This window comes from Arachis hypogaea, chromosome 14, assembly GCF_003086295.3.
Source record: "Arachis hypogaea cultivar Tifrunner chromosome 14, arahy.Tifrunner.gnm2.J5K5, whole genome shotgun sequence".
Lineage (NCBI taxonomy): Eukaryota > Viridiplantae > Streptophyta > Magnoliopsida > Fabales > Fabaceae > Arachis > Arachis hypogaea.
The window spans coordinates 5,251,240-5,271,130 of record NC_092049.1 but is presented as its reverse complement, the minus strand read 5'-3'; the positions used below and the strand labels follow the sequence as shown (position 1 = coordinate 5,271,130).

Sequence of the window (19,891 nt, the reverse complement as noted above, 5' to 3'; positions counted from 1 at the left end):
CTATAACATGAGCAAATTGAGCATAAAAATTTCCAATTGATAACTAATCAAACAAAACTGTTAATACAGAGCTGCACAACTTTATAAACATGAAACTAATGTACAAATACCCTAAGATGATGCCCTCACGATGGAGAAAAGGTTTCTCACATTCCACTGTCAATTATGAGTTCAGCTGCAGCCCCCATTGTCCCTACACCCCCAGCACCCAACAATGACAGAGCAAGCTCTTCCTCATTCAACTGCCTCAACCCATTGCTCAGTCTCTTCAACACACTTACATCTACTTCCAGCACCCAGTTTGGAGTGCAACCAACCATCAAGCTCACGAAGCCTGACACATAGGCACGCCAAGTAGCCGAATCGCAGCCAAGCGATATCTTACCATCAAGTGCACTGGCCAGAAACTCCATGTGAACTCCCAAGACTTTCTGACGTCGCTTCGAAGCAGATGATGACGAATCAACACCCCATGCAAAGGCTCCACAAAGAACTGCAAAGTATGCAAGTGCATATCCACCAAGCATTGAAACCATTCCATCGGAGTTCTCTTGTTGGTTTGTTCTGTGAACTGATATAAACCATGAAGGCAGAGTTTCCTTTATAAGTAGTTGAACCAGCATCAACCCTCCTGATAGCCATACAAATGAAGCACCAAGCGCAGCCGCAAGCTTCACCCGAGACATTGATGCAGCGAGCGATACCTTTCCATATTTCATGCCATCTTTAGTTGCTTTCAGCTTTTCCAATCGCCCCCTCCGCTGCGTACCACATGCAATGTCTCTCACTGAGTGCATCAAGATTGAAACAATTTCCTCTGTCAAGAAAACCATATCTCTGATTGACCGATATGCGCGTAGATATAGGATTCCAGGAGCAACAGGACACATCCCTCCACAGAAATGTGACTTATATCCATGGCCAAGGAGGGCACCAACGCCGCCACTGCACGAGATAGGGGAGTTGCTCATGCCAAGGGTAGCTGTGAAGCAGCTTTTAAGAAGTTGGACTATGGCATCATTGTTGTGGAGTAAGACGGTTCTAGAAGCCGAGAAGATAAGGAAGTCAGTCCAACGTTTCGCCTTTTGTGTCCACAAGGAAGCCACAATTGGCATGCAAGGCCATGGACAACCTGCAGCAAGACACTCCAATGTTTGGCCGGCCAAATTAAGAAAGCGCTCCGATGTTCTGTCGACTTTGTAGGTAATGGTAAGGCTTGTGAAGGCAGCTAAGGGCAATGGAAGGGTGGCAGGAGAGCTGTCCCCTGAGGAAATGATGAGAATTGGTCACAAACTCATTGCTAAATTACATTTGATATTAGTGTTGGAAAAGAAATGGCATGCAATTTGATGTTAATCTCAGTTTAAGTTTAAGCAATGTACTAAAGATGAGTATGATGAACATAGATTATAATTAATATATATTGGATAAAGATGCAGTCTGGAAACTGTAAAACATATAACATGTAATATAAACTATTTCTCTTGAAAAAATCCATCATAAGTCAGGGTTTTCAAAAAGGGTTCAGAATATAGGGCCATGAACAAAACCTGAAGCAAGGCTAGGCACATCAACACCGGTAGCAGCCAAAATTTTCTTGATCTGCTCCTCAACATTCAGTAGATTCGCAGCAGGGCTTGGCCAATCAGTTCCATTCATAAATGCAGGTTTCCAAACACCACGAGTTACTTCAGCAGAGAAGTAACTTATTATGGTAGCCAGAGATGCAGGAAGAAAATCAGCCAAATCTTTAAGCCCTGATGTTAAGAAGAACATTATGTTATGACACTGAATTAAAGTGTTAGTTAAGATTATGTGATCTAATAACTAACATACCTGTTGCCAACTCACGCGGAGATAACCGTCCATGATCACATGCTGTGAGAGCAGCATCAACTACAAAGGGAATGGCTTCCAGAATATCCCAAGCAGGCAACTTTGGCCAGGTATCTTCACTTCCAGCCCCAGAAGAGCTACTACTTCCAGATGTAATAGAATTCTGGTTTCCTCTGTTAATCTTTCTGAACATCATGTTGAGAAGCCCCTCAACTATCTGATGAAAAGGGGTCCCATGCACAAGACCAGACAATGTTGCAGCAATGCATGCTTGATGCTGCCTATACCAGGCTTTCAATTTTGGAAACGAGTCGACAAATACAGATTTAGGCGATGATAAACTCGCTATCTCTGAGAGCCTCCTCCTGTTTCTATTCTTGTGGACATTGCCAGCTGACATTAGGTGGTTATTTCGAACTAAGAGTAGGTATTCAGGAGTTAGTTGAGAACCAACGGTGGGAACATCTCCAATTCCATATTCGATAGGAGGATGATTGAATCTCCAAAGCTTCAAGAGAAGAATAAATGCATTTGAAAACACAGCATGGGCAGATATTTCTTCCCCAGATGTTAGTCTCCATGAGATATTAGGCACACATGACCCAAAAACTTCACAGATAGGCATCAACGAACATGCAAGCTGCGGAACCTGATGAAAGAATTGACATATGCGAAGACTGAGTGTTTCATAATACAGCACTTTCAACTATATATTTTGGACAGCATAATCATAAGATCATTTCCTGTATGTATTTAAACTTACCATGCCATGAAGTGAAAATATTTGAACGCAATCAACAGATGCAATTCCAACAAAGAGTACATTGAGTATTGGAGCATATTCAATCAGATGGCTGTTTCCTTCAACATTCTCTTCCGGAACTGGTGGAGATAGTAACCTGAGAATGAAATGAACAGTGTGCTCCTGCAACAAATAGAGATCCAAATGTAATTAAGGAGCATATGCTTTACACACTGAGAAAATAATAAGGTTCTAAAGATGCTTTACTGTGTTACAGAATTTACCTGTATATTGTATCCCCGAATCAGGGATGCCCCACAAAGAATGGCAGCAGCAGATATCCTTTCATCTTCTGATCCCCCGATCGCAATTTCAAATATTTTCTCCAGTTCTGCTAAGCTTCCATCAAATCCAGGAGCGTAAATTCAGTTGCTTTTACCTTTTGGTAATTTACAAAAAAGAGCATCTGACATACCTGGCTTCAGGAAAGAAAAAGAAAAACTGAAGACCAGGCCATGGAATTTTAAAAAGGGAATTTAAAGGCCACCAACTCATAGCCACCCTTAGTATATTATAATTTTAGTTCAACATGGATTCGTTTTGTACTAAGGAAATTATTTCAGGTTTCAGCATGTCAAATTCATCCATACGGTGATTGATGGATCAGACATGAGATTGAAATAAGAAAATCCTCAATTAAATTTGTGGATAATAGTCACCAAAGGCTTACACAGACAGGAGTGCATTACATACTATGCTATAATAAATTTTCTGAGATGTGCACCAAAAGGGGTATATTACTATATTCACCAATTCACTGGGCTAAAAATACATAGAACATACCTTGTAGCAGGACTTGAAACCAGAGCATTAATCATCATCGAAGTAAGTGGTGCTCCCTTCATAAATGATGACCAGCCAGGTACTTGAGCTGGGATACACTGAGGTATTTGATTGATACATCCATTCACATAACCAGGCCATAAATAGGCAGATGTGTCGAGTAGATTTCGGGCAATACAAGCCTCAACTATCAAATGACGCATGTTTCCAGCTGAAAAAGAAGAACAAGGAATTCTTGTTAGTATGCCATAACTAATGCATTTTGTGAAATTGCAAGAAGTTACTCCAGTTGCTAAATAACTGAAGAACAACGCGCAATTTCTGAATTTCATTGAAAGTAAGACCACTTACCGCAGTCATTTGGCATCTCTGTCATGCTGAGGCAGTCAAAATATTCACTCCCTGTTGTGATGCCAGAAACAAACAGCATTGCTTTTGCAGCAGCTTGATTTGCAGCGGAAACAACAGATTTAGGCGGTGTGAGCAAGCTCTGATAGTCACCTAATACTTGGAGACTTGAGACTAAATCATTCCGACACTTTCCTGGAGTCTTTTTATCTTTCCAGTGATCTGTAGGATCACTATCTGTTTCATCAACTGGTGTCCCTTCCACCTCCTCCTCCTCAATGAGATCAGCAACAACAAGAGGTATGATACACAGGAGCATGCATAATCGAGTATCAAGATGAGGCATTGGGCCCTCAATAGGATCTCTTTCCTGTTGAAAAACAAAAATGAGAATTACACTAGAGATCCATACCACTTGGGCGATTTTCTTAACTACAAAGATATAGTAATTGTATGTCCTTTTTATTATAGCTGAATCTATTGGCCAATTGCTAATAGCCAAACAATCCTAGATAAATGAATAAACATGTGTTGGGCAAGTAATGTTAGCATTAATAGAAGTTATGATCTATTCCTGAAATATAAGGCCAAGAATCTGATAACGAAATTCAGAATTAATAGATGTACAAGTTGTTTTGAAAAGCACATGAAAACACATTAGTAGCAGAGAAAGTGTTCTACCCTCTGAACAAGACGAAGAGTTGCTAACCAAAGGCCTAGAAAGGTATCATGCCATGAGGTACCGTTTACTGCTCGGAGTGTCTTTATCAAACCTGCAAAACACATGATTTTCCATTTCATAGGTGTCTAAAATTGAAGTTAAAAAAAAATAATATTTTGTCAGATTCAAGTAGTTCTTACCCCCAATTACTTCAATTGCACTTGTTGCACTAACTTGATAGCCATCCATAGCATCTTCTAGCACCAGATCAAGAGGAATCCAAAGAGCAGAATGACTTGCACCATGACAGAGTGAAGCTGAAGAAGAAAGATATTCGAAATTCATAACTGCATGAAACTTTTGTTGTGAACTTGTTCTGCATTCTCGAGGCAAGAAAATACGAGTATCTGAAGTCAGTTGTAGAAGTGCCTCAGGAATTAAAGTTCTTGATTTTCTCAAACTTAATGAATTTGATGCCAGCAGCTGCAGCCTCTGAACAAAAGTTAACCAATGTGCAGGCCTAATAAAAAGGAAGAAAAGATTAAGAATCACACAAAACACACACACAGAGTAAGAGGAAATTTCGGAATGGATAAATAATTTGAGTCCACTTGATGTGCTATAAGTTAAATTAGACTGCAAGATGGAGAATAAAGAGAATATAATATAGAAATACTTACAAATTTTGGCTAGCCAAGTAAAGAATCTTCGAAGAAACTTTATCCTGCAAAAACTGACCAATCATCTCAACAGCCATAAGAGTATTCACAGTTTGCAACTTCTCATAATGTTCATTCCTTTTGTCATTATAACTATCATGCTCATCCAGTTCCATATCTTGATATACTGTAGCCCATCTAGACTTCTTTTCAGGAGTAAGTTCCAGCAACCCTTCATCATCCAACGATGCATCAAGCAACTGCCAGACAATCGAAAAAACAAATTCAACCACCAGAATGCCAGGCTCACTTTGTGATATGCCAAATATCTGGGAAAGATGAAGAACATCATCTACAGATTTCATGACCCTGTCCATACCATGAGCAGAAGAATCAACAAAGAAACGAATGGCTTAACTGGACATTACCAACCCATTATTATTAATAGTTCATATCTAATCTTTATAAGGAATGGCCAAAAGCCCAAAAAAAGTAAAGAAATCTCATTGGCATGTATACATTGGCCATACTAACTAATTTTCTGAAAGAGATAAATGTTATATAGACTGAAGCTTACTTTTGATAATCAGGCCTTTTTATCTGAGATTTAAGTTCAAAAGCATGTCTTTTGAGGAGTTCCAAGTATAGTCTATATGCTGCAGGTTGGACATGTCTACAAGGAAGAACCCTGCCAAAAATAATAAAGATATCAACACCACAAATGAAAACACTAATTTCCTTTTATCAAATAAAATTACTGAGAAAGCTAGTAACAAACTGGAAGCTCATAATTACAAATTCTACAAGCTCACCATTTGAATCAACATTCGCATGCACAGAAAATGAAAACATAGGGGTATACGTTGCAATGGAAGAATGTTTAAAAAGTCAAAGTCAATGAGAATACGGCAAGTTTTGAAAAGAAGGAAGAAGAGTTATTGACCTGAGAGAAAGGAGAGCGAGGAGAAGCATGGGAGGAACGATCTTAAGAGTCAAGGCTTTATCTAGAAACTTCCATAGAATGGGGACATTGTTGTCCCAGCAAATGTACGAAACGAGAAGCTCCGCCAGCTCCACCGACGGGAGTGCCTCTCCGGCGGAGTTCAAGTTCGAGTACATCTGAATCGCCCAAACCAGAGGGTCACTTCCTTTCTCCTGCGCCGCCTTCGTCAGCTCAACCACCCCGTTCCACGTAGGGCTGCTGCTGCACCTTCCTCCTCCGCCGCCGGAAACCTCCATGCTTCGCTGTGAAAACGTGGTTGTGCCCGGAATATGCGCGGTTACAGTTACCAGCTTACCGCAGTTCAAGTGAAAAGCACAACGGTTGGAGGCTGTGGCGTTTTGTCGTTTTTTTAAAGTCAAAACGGCCAGGGGTAAAACGGGGATTTTCAGCGCGGGTATCTTGTTATGCGCCCACACAAATTACGAAGATTCTAAATATACACTTATTAATATAATATTTTAAAATATAAATATATTGATAATTAATTTTAATATTCAAATAATATTTCTACACAAATTTTATTCCTTCTTACAAGGTCAGACTGTCCGACAGTTAACCAAATAAATAAATAATACCACATCAACAACAACTTTCTTAAATAATTTTTTAATTTATTGAAATTTTAGTTTATGACTTCTCATTTTTTTATTCTTTTTCAAAAAAATTATTTTCCTTCATAACGTATACAATTTTTATTTATATATTACTTAATAGTTATTCATCTATCGTTTTCATTAGTCACCAAAAAAAAATCTATCGTTTTCATTATATCTTCTCTTTTTTAATTATTTTAAAGTGATAAATTAATAATAAAATATTCGTTTTCCATGATATATATAAAAATCGAGGAATATTAGGGGCTAGCAAATTTTGTTATTTGTAGTCATCAAATAGTCATCAATGATGATTTTAATGGTATGAGATTGATATGAGATTTCATCCAATGATTCACTTTTTTTTATTAGTTATATACTGGCCAGAATTTAGAAAAGTTGTTGATTCCCTAGACTTTTCCATAAAAATACCTAAAAGAGAAAAACTTTTAATGGTATTAATTAGATTAGAATTTAGATGCTGTTTTTGGATTTTGCTTGTTAATTATTATCCGAGTGAGATGATGGTAGTTGTTGAATGAAATGGCTACTGAACACTGAACAGGTTGGCAATTTCTATTTTTGAGTTTAGTGTGTTAGCGTGGGCATTACCTTAGTACAGTTGTATGGGCAACTTCTGAGAATACATGTAACATGCTAATGACATTCCCTAGTGCTAGAGTATGCAACTTTTCGAAATTCAGATAACAAAGGTTTGGTGAATATATGGTTAGTTATATATGATCATACTTTATTTGGGTCCACCTATATACATGGAGTACTATTTATCCATATTCGGATATGAATATATGATATAGGAGGAAGACTCATAAAGTTGTTTTTATATAAAATTGATAGTTATAAATTATTTGATGATAATTTAATTAAATTTATTAAATTATCGAATAATTTTTAAATATTAATTTTATATAAAGATAATTGTATGCGAATTTATGATATTTTGTTTCTAATATTAGAGTAGTAACGGTATTTTTTTAAAATATGAGTTGATGGGGTGTTATTTTTAAATGTGGAACCGTTTAATTAAATAAAAAAAAATTGGACCGTTCGATTTGTGAAAAGTACAAAACGGACCGTCCGATTTGTGAGAATACAGAAATCGGACGGAAGGATTTGTGAAATCGGATCGAGAAATTTGTGAGAGAATAGAAATTGAATCGAGGAATTTCTGTTAAAAAAATTAAATAATTTGAAATATAAAAAGGATCCGATTTATGTATCTTTTACACTTTAAAAAACACAAAAAATTATAATATTAAAATATATCACTATTTTTACTTCCATATAAAAAAAAAAAAACTGCCAATTTATACCGTGATTTAGACTTCAACCTAAATAAATTTCACACAATAATGAATATATTAGTGTGTGTATTGACCTAAACTATCATAAGATTATGTTCATCAAATAACTTAAGGTTATATAGGGTGGAGAATAGATTATTTATTGTGTGATTTTAAGCCCATCAACCAGGCAAGTTGGTTGGAACTTCCATTGAAGATTGATTTATATATATATATATATTTATATTTATCTAAAGTTGAAGTCTTCCATGATGGGGGTCTCCAAACTAAAGTGGTTAGGTTAGGTAGAGATGATGACTTGGTAGAAATATTATCCCCACCACCCAAGTAGGTCCAAAACATCATTTTGTTTCATTTTCTTTTTCCTATCCCCACTTTTCCGTTAAGATAAATAAAGAAATTAAAATAAGTTCTTATATAGCGTTCTTATATTTTAATATTAGCTAAATGTTTTTCTTTTAATTTTATATTGAACTTTAATTTATTTTTAATCAATAATAATATAAGAAAGCAATTGTGCATCGTCAGTGACCAATCTCAATCATTTACTAGTGGAAAAAAAGCACTCTCTTATGTATATATCCCGCTTTTTTATTTTGTGTGTTCCAGTTCAGGTTATGTTTTTTAATAGGAAAAGTATAGGTAAACAATGAAAATATTAAATAATGTAAATAATAGATATATTGGATGTTTATTTTATTAGTGTATAGATGGTTATTTTAATATTAAAATTTAGAAAATTAATTTGAAAGTGTAATGTATTTTTATTTGATTGATAGTTGTTCATATTGTTCAACAAAGTCATTGTCCCCCTAGCATTCTCCTTTTTAATAATATAAAAATTTTGTGCATTTTGTTTTAATATGAATACCATAAATTTGAGAATTAGATTTGTGGTGTATTTTTTTTAATTTACAAATTTAAAGGTCAAATTTATATTTTAGTGTTAAAAATACAAATCGAACTCTTTGATTTGTTTTATATAAAAAAATTATATTTTTATCCATAAACCTGAGGTTCTATTTTCTTTTTTTTACTACAAATTAGATCTTAAGTTTTGTATCTTAAACAAATATGAGTTTTTTATTTGTGAATTTTAATTTTAAAAAAATTTCATCTCTATATTTATAAGAAATACACCACTTTTTCATAATTTGATATAACACATTTTGAGTCTCCATAACTAAAAAAATTAACCTATATATCCATCATCTTATTTTTTTCAAATCCTATAACATCCTTGAAAAGAAAGTTATTCTAGTAGTGAAATTTCAACGTGTCATCTCATATGTTCATTCTGAGTTTCTATTAAGATATTAATGTTTCCACTCTTCACTCATCATGACCCTTATTATCATACCACTCCTACATGAAACCATTTTCATTACAATTCACATCTCATGACTGTGTCAAGTTTTTTTATTCTATTTTTAAGCTTGCTTCGTATGTACACACTTTTCTAAAATTTTAATTTTTGTAATTTTGAATTCAAATTCAAAATTAAAAAAAGGAGATATCCCCGTTCTTTGTTTTTAGTTTTTTCTCTTTCTCTTTAAAATTAAAAAAAAAAAGATTCTCTCCATTATTTTTTTCCTCCGCTCACTTATTCTCTTCTTCTTTAGTTCTTATTGGTCTCCTCCATTCACTTTCTTGAGACACACCCCCACTATCAGGTGAAGGCACGAAGTTTTGTACGGATTTGCTTCAATCACGGATTCGTAATGCTTTGCGATGACGGGTTATATATATTCTTTATTATTTAATCTAATGTATATCTTCCAATTTTGGTAATATTTGAAATATTATTGTTGTTATGCATATACATCTTTGTTTGGTATGTAGCTGTTCATGCAAAAAAGTCAGAATCTCATTGTTGTTGCTGGAAATCTATTTTCAATTTGCCAAAAGTCTTAACCTCTTTCCCTCTTATATTCAATTTGCTTACAATATACAAAACCAAATGAGATTTCTTATGTCAATGTACGTCAAAAGGTTGGATCTTCTTTCACAATAAGACTTTGTTGGAGGGGTTCTACATCATCTAAAGTTTTTCTTACTAGGAGATGGCGCAGATTTTGTCTTCAACATGGCATAGTCGAAGGGAGCAAGGTCAAATTTGACGTTCTGTTGATGATGAGAAATCAATGAATTTAGAAATTTTAAGTATTTAGTATTTGTTAGGATTTTCTCTTTCATCAAACACTATAGTTCCTTTTGGTTATTCATTATGCAGTTAATTTATTTCTATTTCTCATTATTTTTTGTATTTATATATGTAATGGATATATTTATGGGGCGCGCTACACATCTATATAACCATGTAACCAAGTTGGCTCAAGTCCAAATAGAGTTACGCACATTAATGACGAGTGAAAATACGTGCTTTAACTTCTTCTTCTTGTCCCCTGCGTTTCTTCTTCTTCTTTCAAACATATGTATACGTCATCTTCTTCTTCTTTCAAATTCACGTATACCTCCTCCTCATTCTCTTCCTTCTTCTTTGTGCACACAGATTCTTCTTCTGCTTCTCCTCCTCCTTCTCTTCTTCTTCTTCTCCTCTTTCGTTATCGTCATCACCAACAACACCAACATTTTGCTAATAAATTATTTTTTCAATCGAATTGAATGGAATGCAATTGTTAAATTAAATTGAATTGAATTGAATGAATGCAGGTGTTCTAAATCTTAAATGAATTGATAATATCTATAGACAGAGATATTTCGAATTTGATTTCATATAATGGATTATGTTTCGTTCACTGAGTACAATCAGGAGAACCAAAATGGTCAACACCACTGAACCGAACAATAATCATGTGCTGAAAAAACGTGATAAGCATTCAATCAGTAAGAAAAATATTTCTGCATGCACAAGGACTCAACTGAACACATTAACAATCAAGTGAATCAAAATGAGCAACTCCACTTAACCGAGCAAAATGTTGGTGTTGTCGGTGATGATTATAACGAAAGAAGAAGAAGAAGAAGAAGAAGAATCTGCGTGCGCAAAGAAGAAGAAGCAGAAGAAGAACTTACGTGAGCGAATTTAAAAGAAGAAGGATGAGGAGTAAGAGGAGGAGAAATACTATTCTTATTGATTGAAAGTTGATCACCATTTATTCACCACATAAACATTGTTCGGTTCGGTGGCCTTTGTGATTTTGATTTACCAGATGAATATTATTCGGTTCGGTGGCCTCCTTTTACTTTGTTCAGTGTTTAAGATTATTGTGATAGCATGCAGCAATCATTTTCTAGCTGTCTCAACGTAATAACATCATTCAACTGATTTGAAGTTGATTCATTCATTGTTTCAATTCAGAAGTCCAGATCGAAAAAGAAGAAGAACGACAGAGCTAATTAGGTTGAAGTCAATCCAGATCCATAACGAAGAACGCGAATAGAGAAGAAGAATAACAAGAAAGAAAACGCGAGCAGAGGAGAACGGGGAAGCTTATAACGCAAGCAGAGAAGAAGAAGAAGAAAAGGTTTACGTTGAGCAAAGGTCAGAAAGTTTACGTTATATGTATCGCGTGAATCACAAACGATTTGGAGATTGGAGGAGGCGCGTATAGCCAAAAAGACTTGGATAACATTCATGTATTTTTTACATAGATGTAGAGCTTTTCTCTATATTTATTTAGATACAGTATAGTCTAATTATCATGCTCGTTATTTTCTTCTATATTAATTTCTACTTTTTTTATTAATTTTTCTTTTAGAATGCTTTATACATAACTTTTGTTGTATTCTTACATGGTATCCAAGTTCTTACTACAAAATTGTTGCATTCTATCTATCAGACGATTTTATGCAGTGATATGATAATTTTTTAACTGATAAAATTTTGAACTAAATTATACTCATGTAATCAATTTTTAAAATTTCTCTTATATCATATGTAACGGTAATTTATATATTACTGAAAAATCATATAATCATCATAATATGTTTCTATCAGATTTCTTCAATATTAATGCATCCATTAATATTGAACTTGCTATGATAACTCAAATTTATATTCTTAAACATAATTTAGCACTTTCATGTCATATAAAATTTTTGTAATATTGATCACAATTATATATTTAGTTGTTACTTCAAAGTATTGGATTAGTTTCAATGACTTCTCATTCATTTTACACATAAAATAGCTCAATAAATGTTTGGCACTTATTTTATACTAGTTTGTTTTAATGAATTTGTACTCCACTTGATAGTTTAACTTTTCTCTGAATCATACATTTTTGTTCTTTTTTTTCCTATTCTATAACAGTATAGTACTCAGGTTTTTATCTACTTTACTATTCACATCATTATTTTTTTATTTTCATATTTAGTTACATGTGTCACTTAGATTAGTACATTTTATCTGATTTTTTTGTTTGTACAATATCATTATTCAATGCTCATAATTTTAATCATCTATCATAATTTTCTTTCCACCAATCATCTTAATTGTACACCATGGTTATCTTGGTAGAAACTCAGGTGCAGTCAACTTCATATGAAGTCGACTTCACCTGAGTTTTCATCTTATCTTTATGTTCTTCCTCATTATTATTAATTTTTTTTGTAAAAATTATGATAATTGTTCACATTATAAATATTGTTCACATTATAAATATTGTCCTCCTTTAATTTGTTTTACCACACTAAATCAACTTTTGTAGCACTATCATCAAAGTAGTTTTTTTTGGTGACTATCATCAAAGTAGTTTGATTATATATTTTTTATTATTATTTTTTATTTTAAACAATAACTTTATCTTTCAACTTGTTAAAGAATATTAAAGCTGTCAATAAAAATTAAAATTACAGGATAAATATCAAAATTTTAAAATTGTGATCAATCTCATCAAACAATATAAATTATTATAAAACATTCATACATATGTTATTAACATAAAAACACCTTCATAATGAATGGTTTTTATTAAATTTACCATACCTGTGCATCGCACCAATAATTCGCTGGTTATATTGACTTGAGAGAGTTATATTTGGTAGGTAGAATAGTGGCTTGATCAGTTAGAAGCTAAATTAGCCTTTTGGAAAACTATGTAGGGGCAAAAGACTTTGTGATTCAGCACCTATATATCCAAACAAATAAAAAATAATTATCGAAAAGTATTTTGGTTAAATAGATTAAAAATATGTTCTTTTAATCTTATAAAAAAAGAAAAATATATATTATAAATAAAAAGAAGAAAAATATCATTTAAATATTTCACAGAAAACAATTTTTTTTTTCAAGAATATTTAATTTGTCTCGTTAAAAAAATAATTCGGCTAAAATATTTAGCATACATTAATGGAAAATAATTTTATTTTGGTATGTAATATTTAATGTTATTATATCATTTAACGAAAAAATGTATGTGTTGATAAATTTATCAAATGATATTAGAATATATTTTTAGATAATAAATAATAAATATTATTTTTGTATTAAATTATTAGCTATATTTTAATAAAAATATAGAGAATTAAGACATATTAAAATTTTCAAGAAATTAAGATTTAAGATTTATTCTGATATTTATAAAATATCAACTATCGACTATACCCCACCAAGAAAATATTCTTGATCAAGAAAAAGAAAACTTTTCTTAACTTCTCCTCTAGAGTTTAATGGTAAAAAATTTAAGTCACAAAAATCTTTTAATATTTACTCATCAAATTATGTTTTGAAATTTAGTTACTTTCACGTGCTTTTACGTAATGAAAAAATATAAGGTACCAATATATTATCTGTTAATTTATTGTCAATAATATTTAATTATTATATTTTAAACACATATATAAAGAGACACATTCAAAAAATATATCTATAAAGATACTTCTATTAAACATAGTCATAAAAAAAATATTTTTATTAGATACATCTACAAAAATATTTCTATTAAACACAATTATAAATAAAAATTAATTAACAAAAATGATGTTGATAACATAACAAAATTGATAAGTAATGAATTTGAGTAAATAGTAATTGAAAATTAGAAGTGAGACCAGACAAATATACTTGTTTGAGAATTAATTAAAAAGTAAATACTAAACATAAAAGAGAGTGCTTCAACATGTACCATGGTTAACCTATGGTTTTCAATTCTGGTAAATAATCAATGAACCATAACCTCATATATATAAATTGAAAAAGTCTAGAGGTCAGCAATTTTATTAAATTCTGACCAGCATGTAACCAGCAAAAAAAAAGTGAATTATTGAATAAAATCTCACACAAATTTTATACAATTAAAATCATTATTGATGATTATTTAATGGTTATAAATCACAAAAGTTATTGTCCCCTAACACTCCTCATATAAATTTATTAAGATATAAGTTTCGTGGCATAAGTCATTTCCATCCTTAACAAACTTACACCATATGAACATTACACAGCTGTGATGATCTGATTTGAAGGTAAAAAGGTTAATTAGGATTCAATATAGACAAGGAGGAATCATGAATACAAAAAAAGAACATATGGGCCAGCCATAATCTAATTATCTTGGCCTGAGTGATTCCTAGTTCAATGCTAATTAATTAACCTTATTATGAAAAAATAAAATAAATTTAAGAGTAAAACTCTTTCATTGTCCCTAATCATTTATGAAAAGGACCTAACGTTCTCTGATCATTAGAAAATAACAACGCGGTCTTTATCCATTTTTTTTGTGGGACCAAAAGGTTTTTCTAGCGTCCTCTGATCATTAGGCTCTTTCGGTTACTTTTTATCGAAAAATCGACAAGAGGATCCTTTCGATTACACGAAAAGAATGAATAAGAACTTGTTATTTTCTAATAGTCAAAGGACGCCAAATCCCTTTTATAAATGGTTAGGGACCAAAAAGAGATTTTACTCTAAATTTAAATACTAAAATTCGATTTCTAATCTAAAAAATATTTTTTAAATGTGATTACTTTAACATATTTGACTAAATTATTTAATATAATACTTATTTACATTTAATTATCTTATTCACATATAAAAATATTTTTACATAAATAACTAACTATTTTTTTAGAGGACCATGCTTAATTATAATTAATTAGATCCAAACATACATTACTTTTCAAAGGATAGTGCCTTGCTACCAAACTAAGACGGCAAAGGCAAGCAAGAATAATTGCGGAAGAATAAGAAGAAGCCGCCGCCAATATATTTAAAATGTGAAGCAAATAATCTTAAGCCATGACACAGACACACTATATATGATGAAATTTATGTAATTAAATAAGGGCGTATAGACATGGTGTGTGACATTCAGAGTTTCATACTGACGATATTGTTTGATAGAAAGCTATTAATTAATACACATTATTTGGGAAACATTAAGGTTAAGCTATGAAGGATGATATATAGTTACGTTCATCGTTTTTTAAATATTGAGCACTTGATATATAATACTAACATAGTCAATAATTAAACACCAATGAGGTTTTGGTTTAACATAAAAAATCATTGAGAGGGTCCTTGTTAAATTTAGGATTATTAGGGGGCAGTAACTTTTGTGATTTGTATCCATTAAATAGTCATTAATAATGATTTTAATGGTGTGAGATTGGTGTGAAATTTCATCCAATAGCTCACTTTTTTTTGCTGGTTACATGCTGGTCAGAATTTAACAAAGTTGCTGGTTCTTAGACTTTTTCTTTAGGATTATGATCATGACCCGTTGTTAGGTGATATTTTTTCTGTTAAGACACGTAACCAAGCCTCAAAGCATGGCTCTTGGTTCTGTCATCTAGCAACACATCGTCTTGCTTCAGTTTCTTGTTCGCCATTTATTTGTCACTTGGCAAGGAATAAAATAACATTCTTCTTCTTCTTCTTATTACTACTACTTGTCCATTTTAATTTTTATATATATATATATTGTTAAATAGCAAGTGTGAGGAATATAGAAATTAATCTCATATTTAAAAAAAAATGTTTATAAGATAAATAATTTGATACTTTAAGGTTTTGAGTTGGATGTGGTATTTTTTTATTTTTTTACTTGGTCTTTTTCTAAAATCTTCATAATTTTTTGTTTTTGTTGTTTAAATTTTTATTTGTTCTTTTATTGCTTCACTTTATTTTATTGGACTCTTTTATTTAAAAAAAATGGAGTAAATTTTAGCGTAAATCATAGCTCTATTTAAAAGGAGGTAAAATTTGGATTACATGATATTTATTTAAATAAACTAATAAACTACTTACTAGATTAGTCAAAATTGGCAAACCGGAGAAGTGATTATTAAAGGGAATTAAGTATTAGTCTAGGTCTCTAGGACTAGGGAATCACTTTTCTTTTGTGGGTTTTGGGAATCACTCTTTTTAGTTGCCCAATAGCTTCTTTAGTATTTTTTTTTTTGACAGATATGGTTTCTTCAATCTTCGCCTTACTTTTTGGGTATACGGGCCTTCGTTTAACTTCAGTTTGGGCTTTGGTTTTAGTTCTACATTGTGCATCCCAAAAAAAAAACCGTTCGTTCAACGAAATAAAAAAACGCGTTCTAACTCCAATATAATTGGATTGTTTTGGTCAAGGTATAAAATATTTTATCTGTTGATAATCAATTTTTTTAAAAAAAATGTAAATAAACAACTATATTTACATTCTATTTTTGGTCAAATTTTGACATTTTGATAGGATATTGACGTTGACGTTGACGTTGACGTTGACTGTGTGATATAATAAACGTAAGATAACCGTTTCATGAGAAAAAGCCATGGCGGAATCAGTGTGTCTTGAGAATCCTAAAATCACAAGCCTGATCTCGAGAGTTGGAAGTTTGCAAGAACTGGGAGGGGTAAGATGCTACATCACTGGATCCGATCACTCTAAACGTGCTCTCATTTTTGTTTCCACTGTAATCGGTAATCCACAATCCCCATCATCTTCAATTATTATGGATTTTCATGTTAATTTTGATTGATTGATTATATTGCTCACAATTTAAACTCATGATCATGTTTAATTACTGGTCGGTAATAGTTTTTGCTTCAAGATTAATTATGGTGGAGATTCTGATGCTTTTGTTCTTTCAATTATTTTTGCAGGGTTTGAGTTACCTAGTTTAAGGTGGGTGAAATCTTGTATTCTGTTTCAGTATTTCACATTTCCTCATTTTGTTGTTTGGAAATTGTTCTGGATTAAGTGGCTAAACATAATCTCTAGAACATAATTGCAGATTGTGACTAATGATCTTTATGAAAATAATATAAAGGAAATGGGTTGTAATAATAAAAGGAAATTATAGGAAGGAACTAGATTGGGGAATTTTAGCAGTAAAAGCTTACAAGTTCTTTTAAAAGTTCAATTGATTACAAGGAGTATTTGGGAATGATTAATATAATAATATCAGGTAGTAAAATGTACATATACTTTTGAGTCTGTGAATTTAGAAATGTATCTCCTTGCTGAACTTGTTCAACTAAATAGACTAGTTTGTAGTATTCTCCTTTAATTTTCAGCTTGAGTATTGGCGGCAAATGATAATCTTATTAGTCAAGTATGCTTTGAGTCTTGGTTTTATAATTCTATATACCGATTTAGATTTGACATTTTCTCATTGCAAAGGGAACTAGCAGACAAGGTAGCAGCAGCTGGATTCTTGGTTGTAGTTCCTGATCTTCTGTATGGTGACTACTTTAGTTATGATCCTCAATTTGATAGAGAAGGATGGTTGAAGAAACATGGAGAGGTTAGTTGTAACTTTTGCCATTAGAACATGTTTATTATGTAAAGCAAAATCCAAAAGTTGAATTTTCTGACCATGCTTTTGACATGTTTGTAATTTTAGGCTAAGGGATGTGAAGACACCAAACCTATTATTGCTGCTCTAAAGAGCAGAGGTGTTACCGCCATAGGTGCTGCCGGTTTCTGCTGGGGCGGTAAGTCATCTAACTTACCAGAAAGCATTAAGATCTCTTATCTCTTTCAAAGAAATTTTCGAAAGTAACCATTATATAGATCGCGTTGAATAATTGAATGTTTCAATTTTGTTCCAGGGGGTGTGGTTACAAGATTAGCTGGTTCTGGTAACATTCAAGCTGCAGTTGCATTGCATCCAGCTCGAATTACACATGATGATATTAATGGTAGACTGTTGTTTCTGTCATTCCAATTCGTAGAAGGAAAAGATATATCATGGTGACCATTCTAAATTATAATATGTTTTCTTTTTCTCAGAGGTAAAGGTCCCTATTGCTTTATTAGGAGCAGAAGTTGACCAATTTTTACCACCAGAACAGTTGAAGCAACTTGGAGAGAAGCTGGCTTCAAAACCAGAGGTGATAACTGATCTTTCAGCCAAAAATGTGATTTTCTAACAAAATAAGCTATATAACAAAATCCCCTAGATGTTCAACCATTTAGTGTTAAGAACTTCACTCAACAAAAAGCTTCAAAGGACAATGAAGCATTTTGTTTGCTTAGTAGATTACCATTTTCTCACTTTACATGGATATTCTGGCTACAATATTGATTAGCAGAAGTATGGATGACCAAAAGTTATTCATTGTTTATAATTTTTTATAGTTTGAGAGCTATGTGAAGATATACCCGGGAGTTGCTCATGGATGGACTCTGAAATACAATGTTGAAGATGAATCAGCAGTAAGGAGTGCTGAAGAGGCTCATCAAGAAATGTTGGATTGGTTTACTAAGTATATCAACTGAAGTTTATTGTAACCAGCGGTAGATATATATAACTAAATCTTTGTTATTACTTACCAGTAATGTTGTTAGAAACCCTTTATAGTTTCATGAGTTCCATTCTTATTTGCTTATATTCCATCAAGATTTGATTGAAAATTCTTGTTCTAATGATGGGAGATCACTCAATTAAAAGTTTAACAAAATTATAAGGATCTTTAGATAAATTAAAACTATATACACACAAAAAAAAACCTAAATTTAGCCTTTATAAACTAGATCAAATCAATATTCTGAGCTTGTTTGGGTGAGTTTCTAAGAAAAAATCTTTTTTTAAGTTATCTTTTTTCAAAAAATCTTATAGAAAAGTAAGAGTAATTTTATGTTTGGATAACTCATACAAAAATATCTTTTTATCTATCAATTATGTTTAGGTATAACTATATAAAAGTACTTTTTTATTTATTTATTACGTGAAAAACATCTTTTTTTAAAGAAAAAGATCTTTTAAAAAATATGTAAATTGTAGCTTCTCAAAATCGATGTTTTTTTTTTTATTTTTCTAGTGTTTTTATTTTTACTACTAGAAATTTACCAAACACGCTAAAAAATATAAAAAATATATTTTTTCATTGAAAAAATATCCTTTTTTTATCAACTTAATGACGTCCAAACAAGCACTCGATCCTTCTAATAAGGGATCAAAGTCCCTATTATGTTGATTAATTCCTTTCAGTTTCACATAACTAAATTGCAGTTTTATATTTTTCTTTTATACCGGGAAGAAAAAAATTTGGTAGAAAATAATAATATTTCAAGTCTTTAGCAATTGCTTTTTCACTCAATCCATGAAGGACACCAAGGTACATGTAACATATTGCTCAATAAATGTTGTATCCTTTACAACCTATACACAAAACATTTTCCCTAAAGAATTGAAGATAAACAATCTTGATTAGCTATTTGTTTGTTATTTGGAATTTGTTTTCTGAAAGGATAAAACTAAAATATTAGGGATAGAAGCAACAGATATTCCTATTTTAAGTTTTACAGAGATAAAAAAAAAAGGTTTTATAATCATGAATTTTATATATAATACTAAAAAACTTATTTAATATTTATAGTTTCTTAATTATTGTGATTTTGGTTATGTAATCTCTCTAAATTTAATTACGAAATATATCTTATATCTATTTTTCAATATCAGATAAGTGGTACACCTCTTTCAA

At 31.9% G+C, this 19,891-nt stretch overlaps 2 protein-coding genes across 4 annotated transcripts; one reads left to right on the top strand and one right to left on the bottom strand.

Moving 5' to 3' along the window:
- Positions 1-16: 16 nt before the first annotated feature.
- Positions 17-6,532, bottom strand: LOC112741146 (mediator of RNA polymerase II transcription subunit 33A). 3 transcript variants are annotated; one of them, XM_025790003.3, is made up of 12 exons: positions 6,033-6,532; positions 5,667-5,777; positions 5,111-5,458; positions 4,631-4,950; positions 4,451-4,542; positions 3,773-4,139; positions 3,422-3,632; positions 2,863-2,977; positions 2,600-2,761; positions 1,837-2,485; positions 1,551-1,757; positions 17-1,264 (listed from the first exon to the last, which is right to left on the bottom strand). In XM_025790003.3, exons 1-12 carry the CDS (start codon positions 6,326-6,328, stop codon positions 147-149), a joined length of 3,996 nt encoding a protein of 1,331 aa, XP_025645788.1. In that variant the 5' UTR covers positions 6,329-6,532; the 3' UTR covers positions 17-146. The 3 variants fall into 3 exon arrangements, with proteins under 3 accessions (XP_025645788.1, XP_072069749.1, XP_072069748.1); XM_072213648.1 differs by having other exon boundaries at positions 5,111-5,349; positions 6,033-6,513; XM_072213647.1 differs by having other exon boundaries at positions 5,111-5,418; positions 6,033-6,399.
- A 10,111-nt stretch (positions 6,533-16,643) lies between these two features.
- On the top strand, positions 16,644-18,821 carry LOC112741145 (endo-1,3;1,4-beta-D-glucanase). The gene is made up of 7 exons (XM_025790002.2): positions 16,644-16,882; positions 17,066-17,087; positions 17,586-17,709; positions 17,809-17,899; positions 18,017-18,106; positions 18,198-18,298; positions 18,546-18,821. Exons 1-7 carry the CDS (start codon positions 16,735-16,737, stop codon positions 18,684-18,686), a joined length of 717 nt encoding a protein of 238 aa, XP_025645787.1. The 5' UTR covers positions 16,644-16,734; the 3' UTR covers positions 18,687-18,821.
- Positions 18,822-19,891: the final 1,070 nt, after the last annotated feature.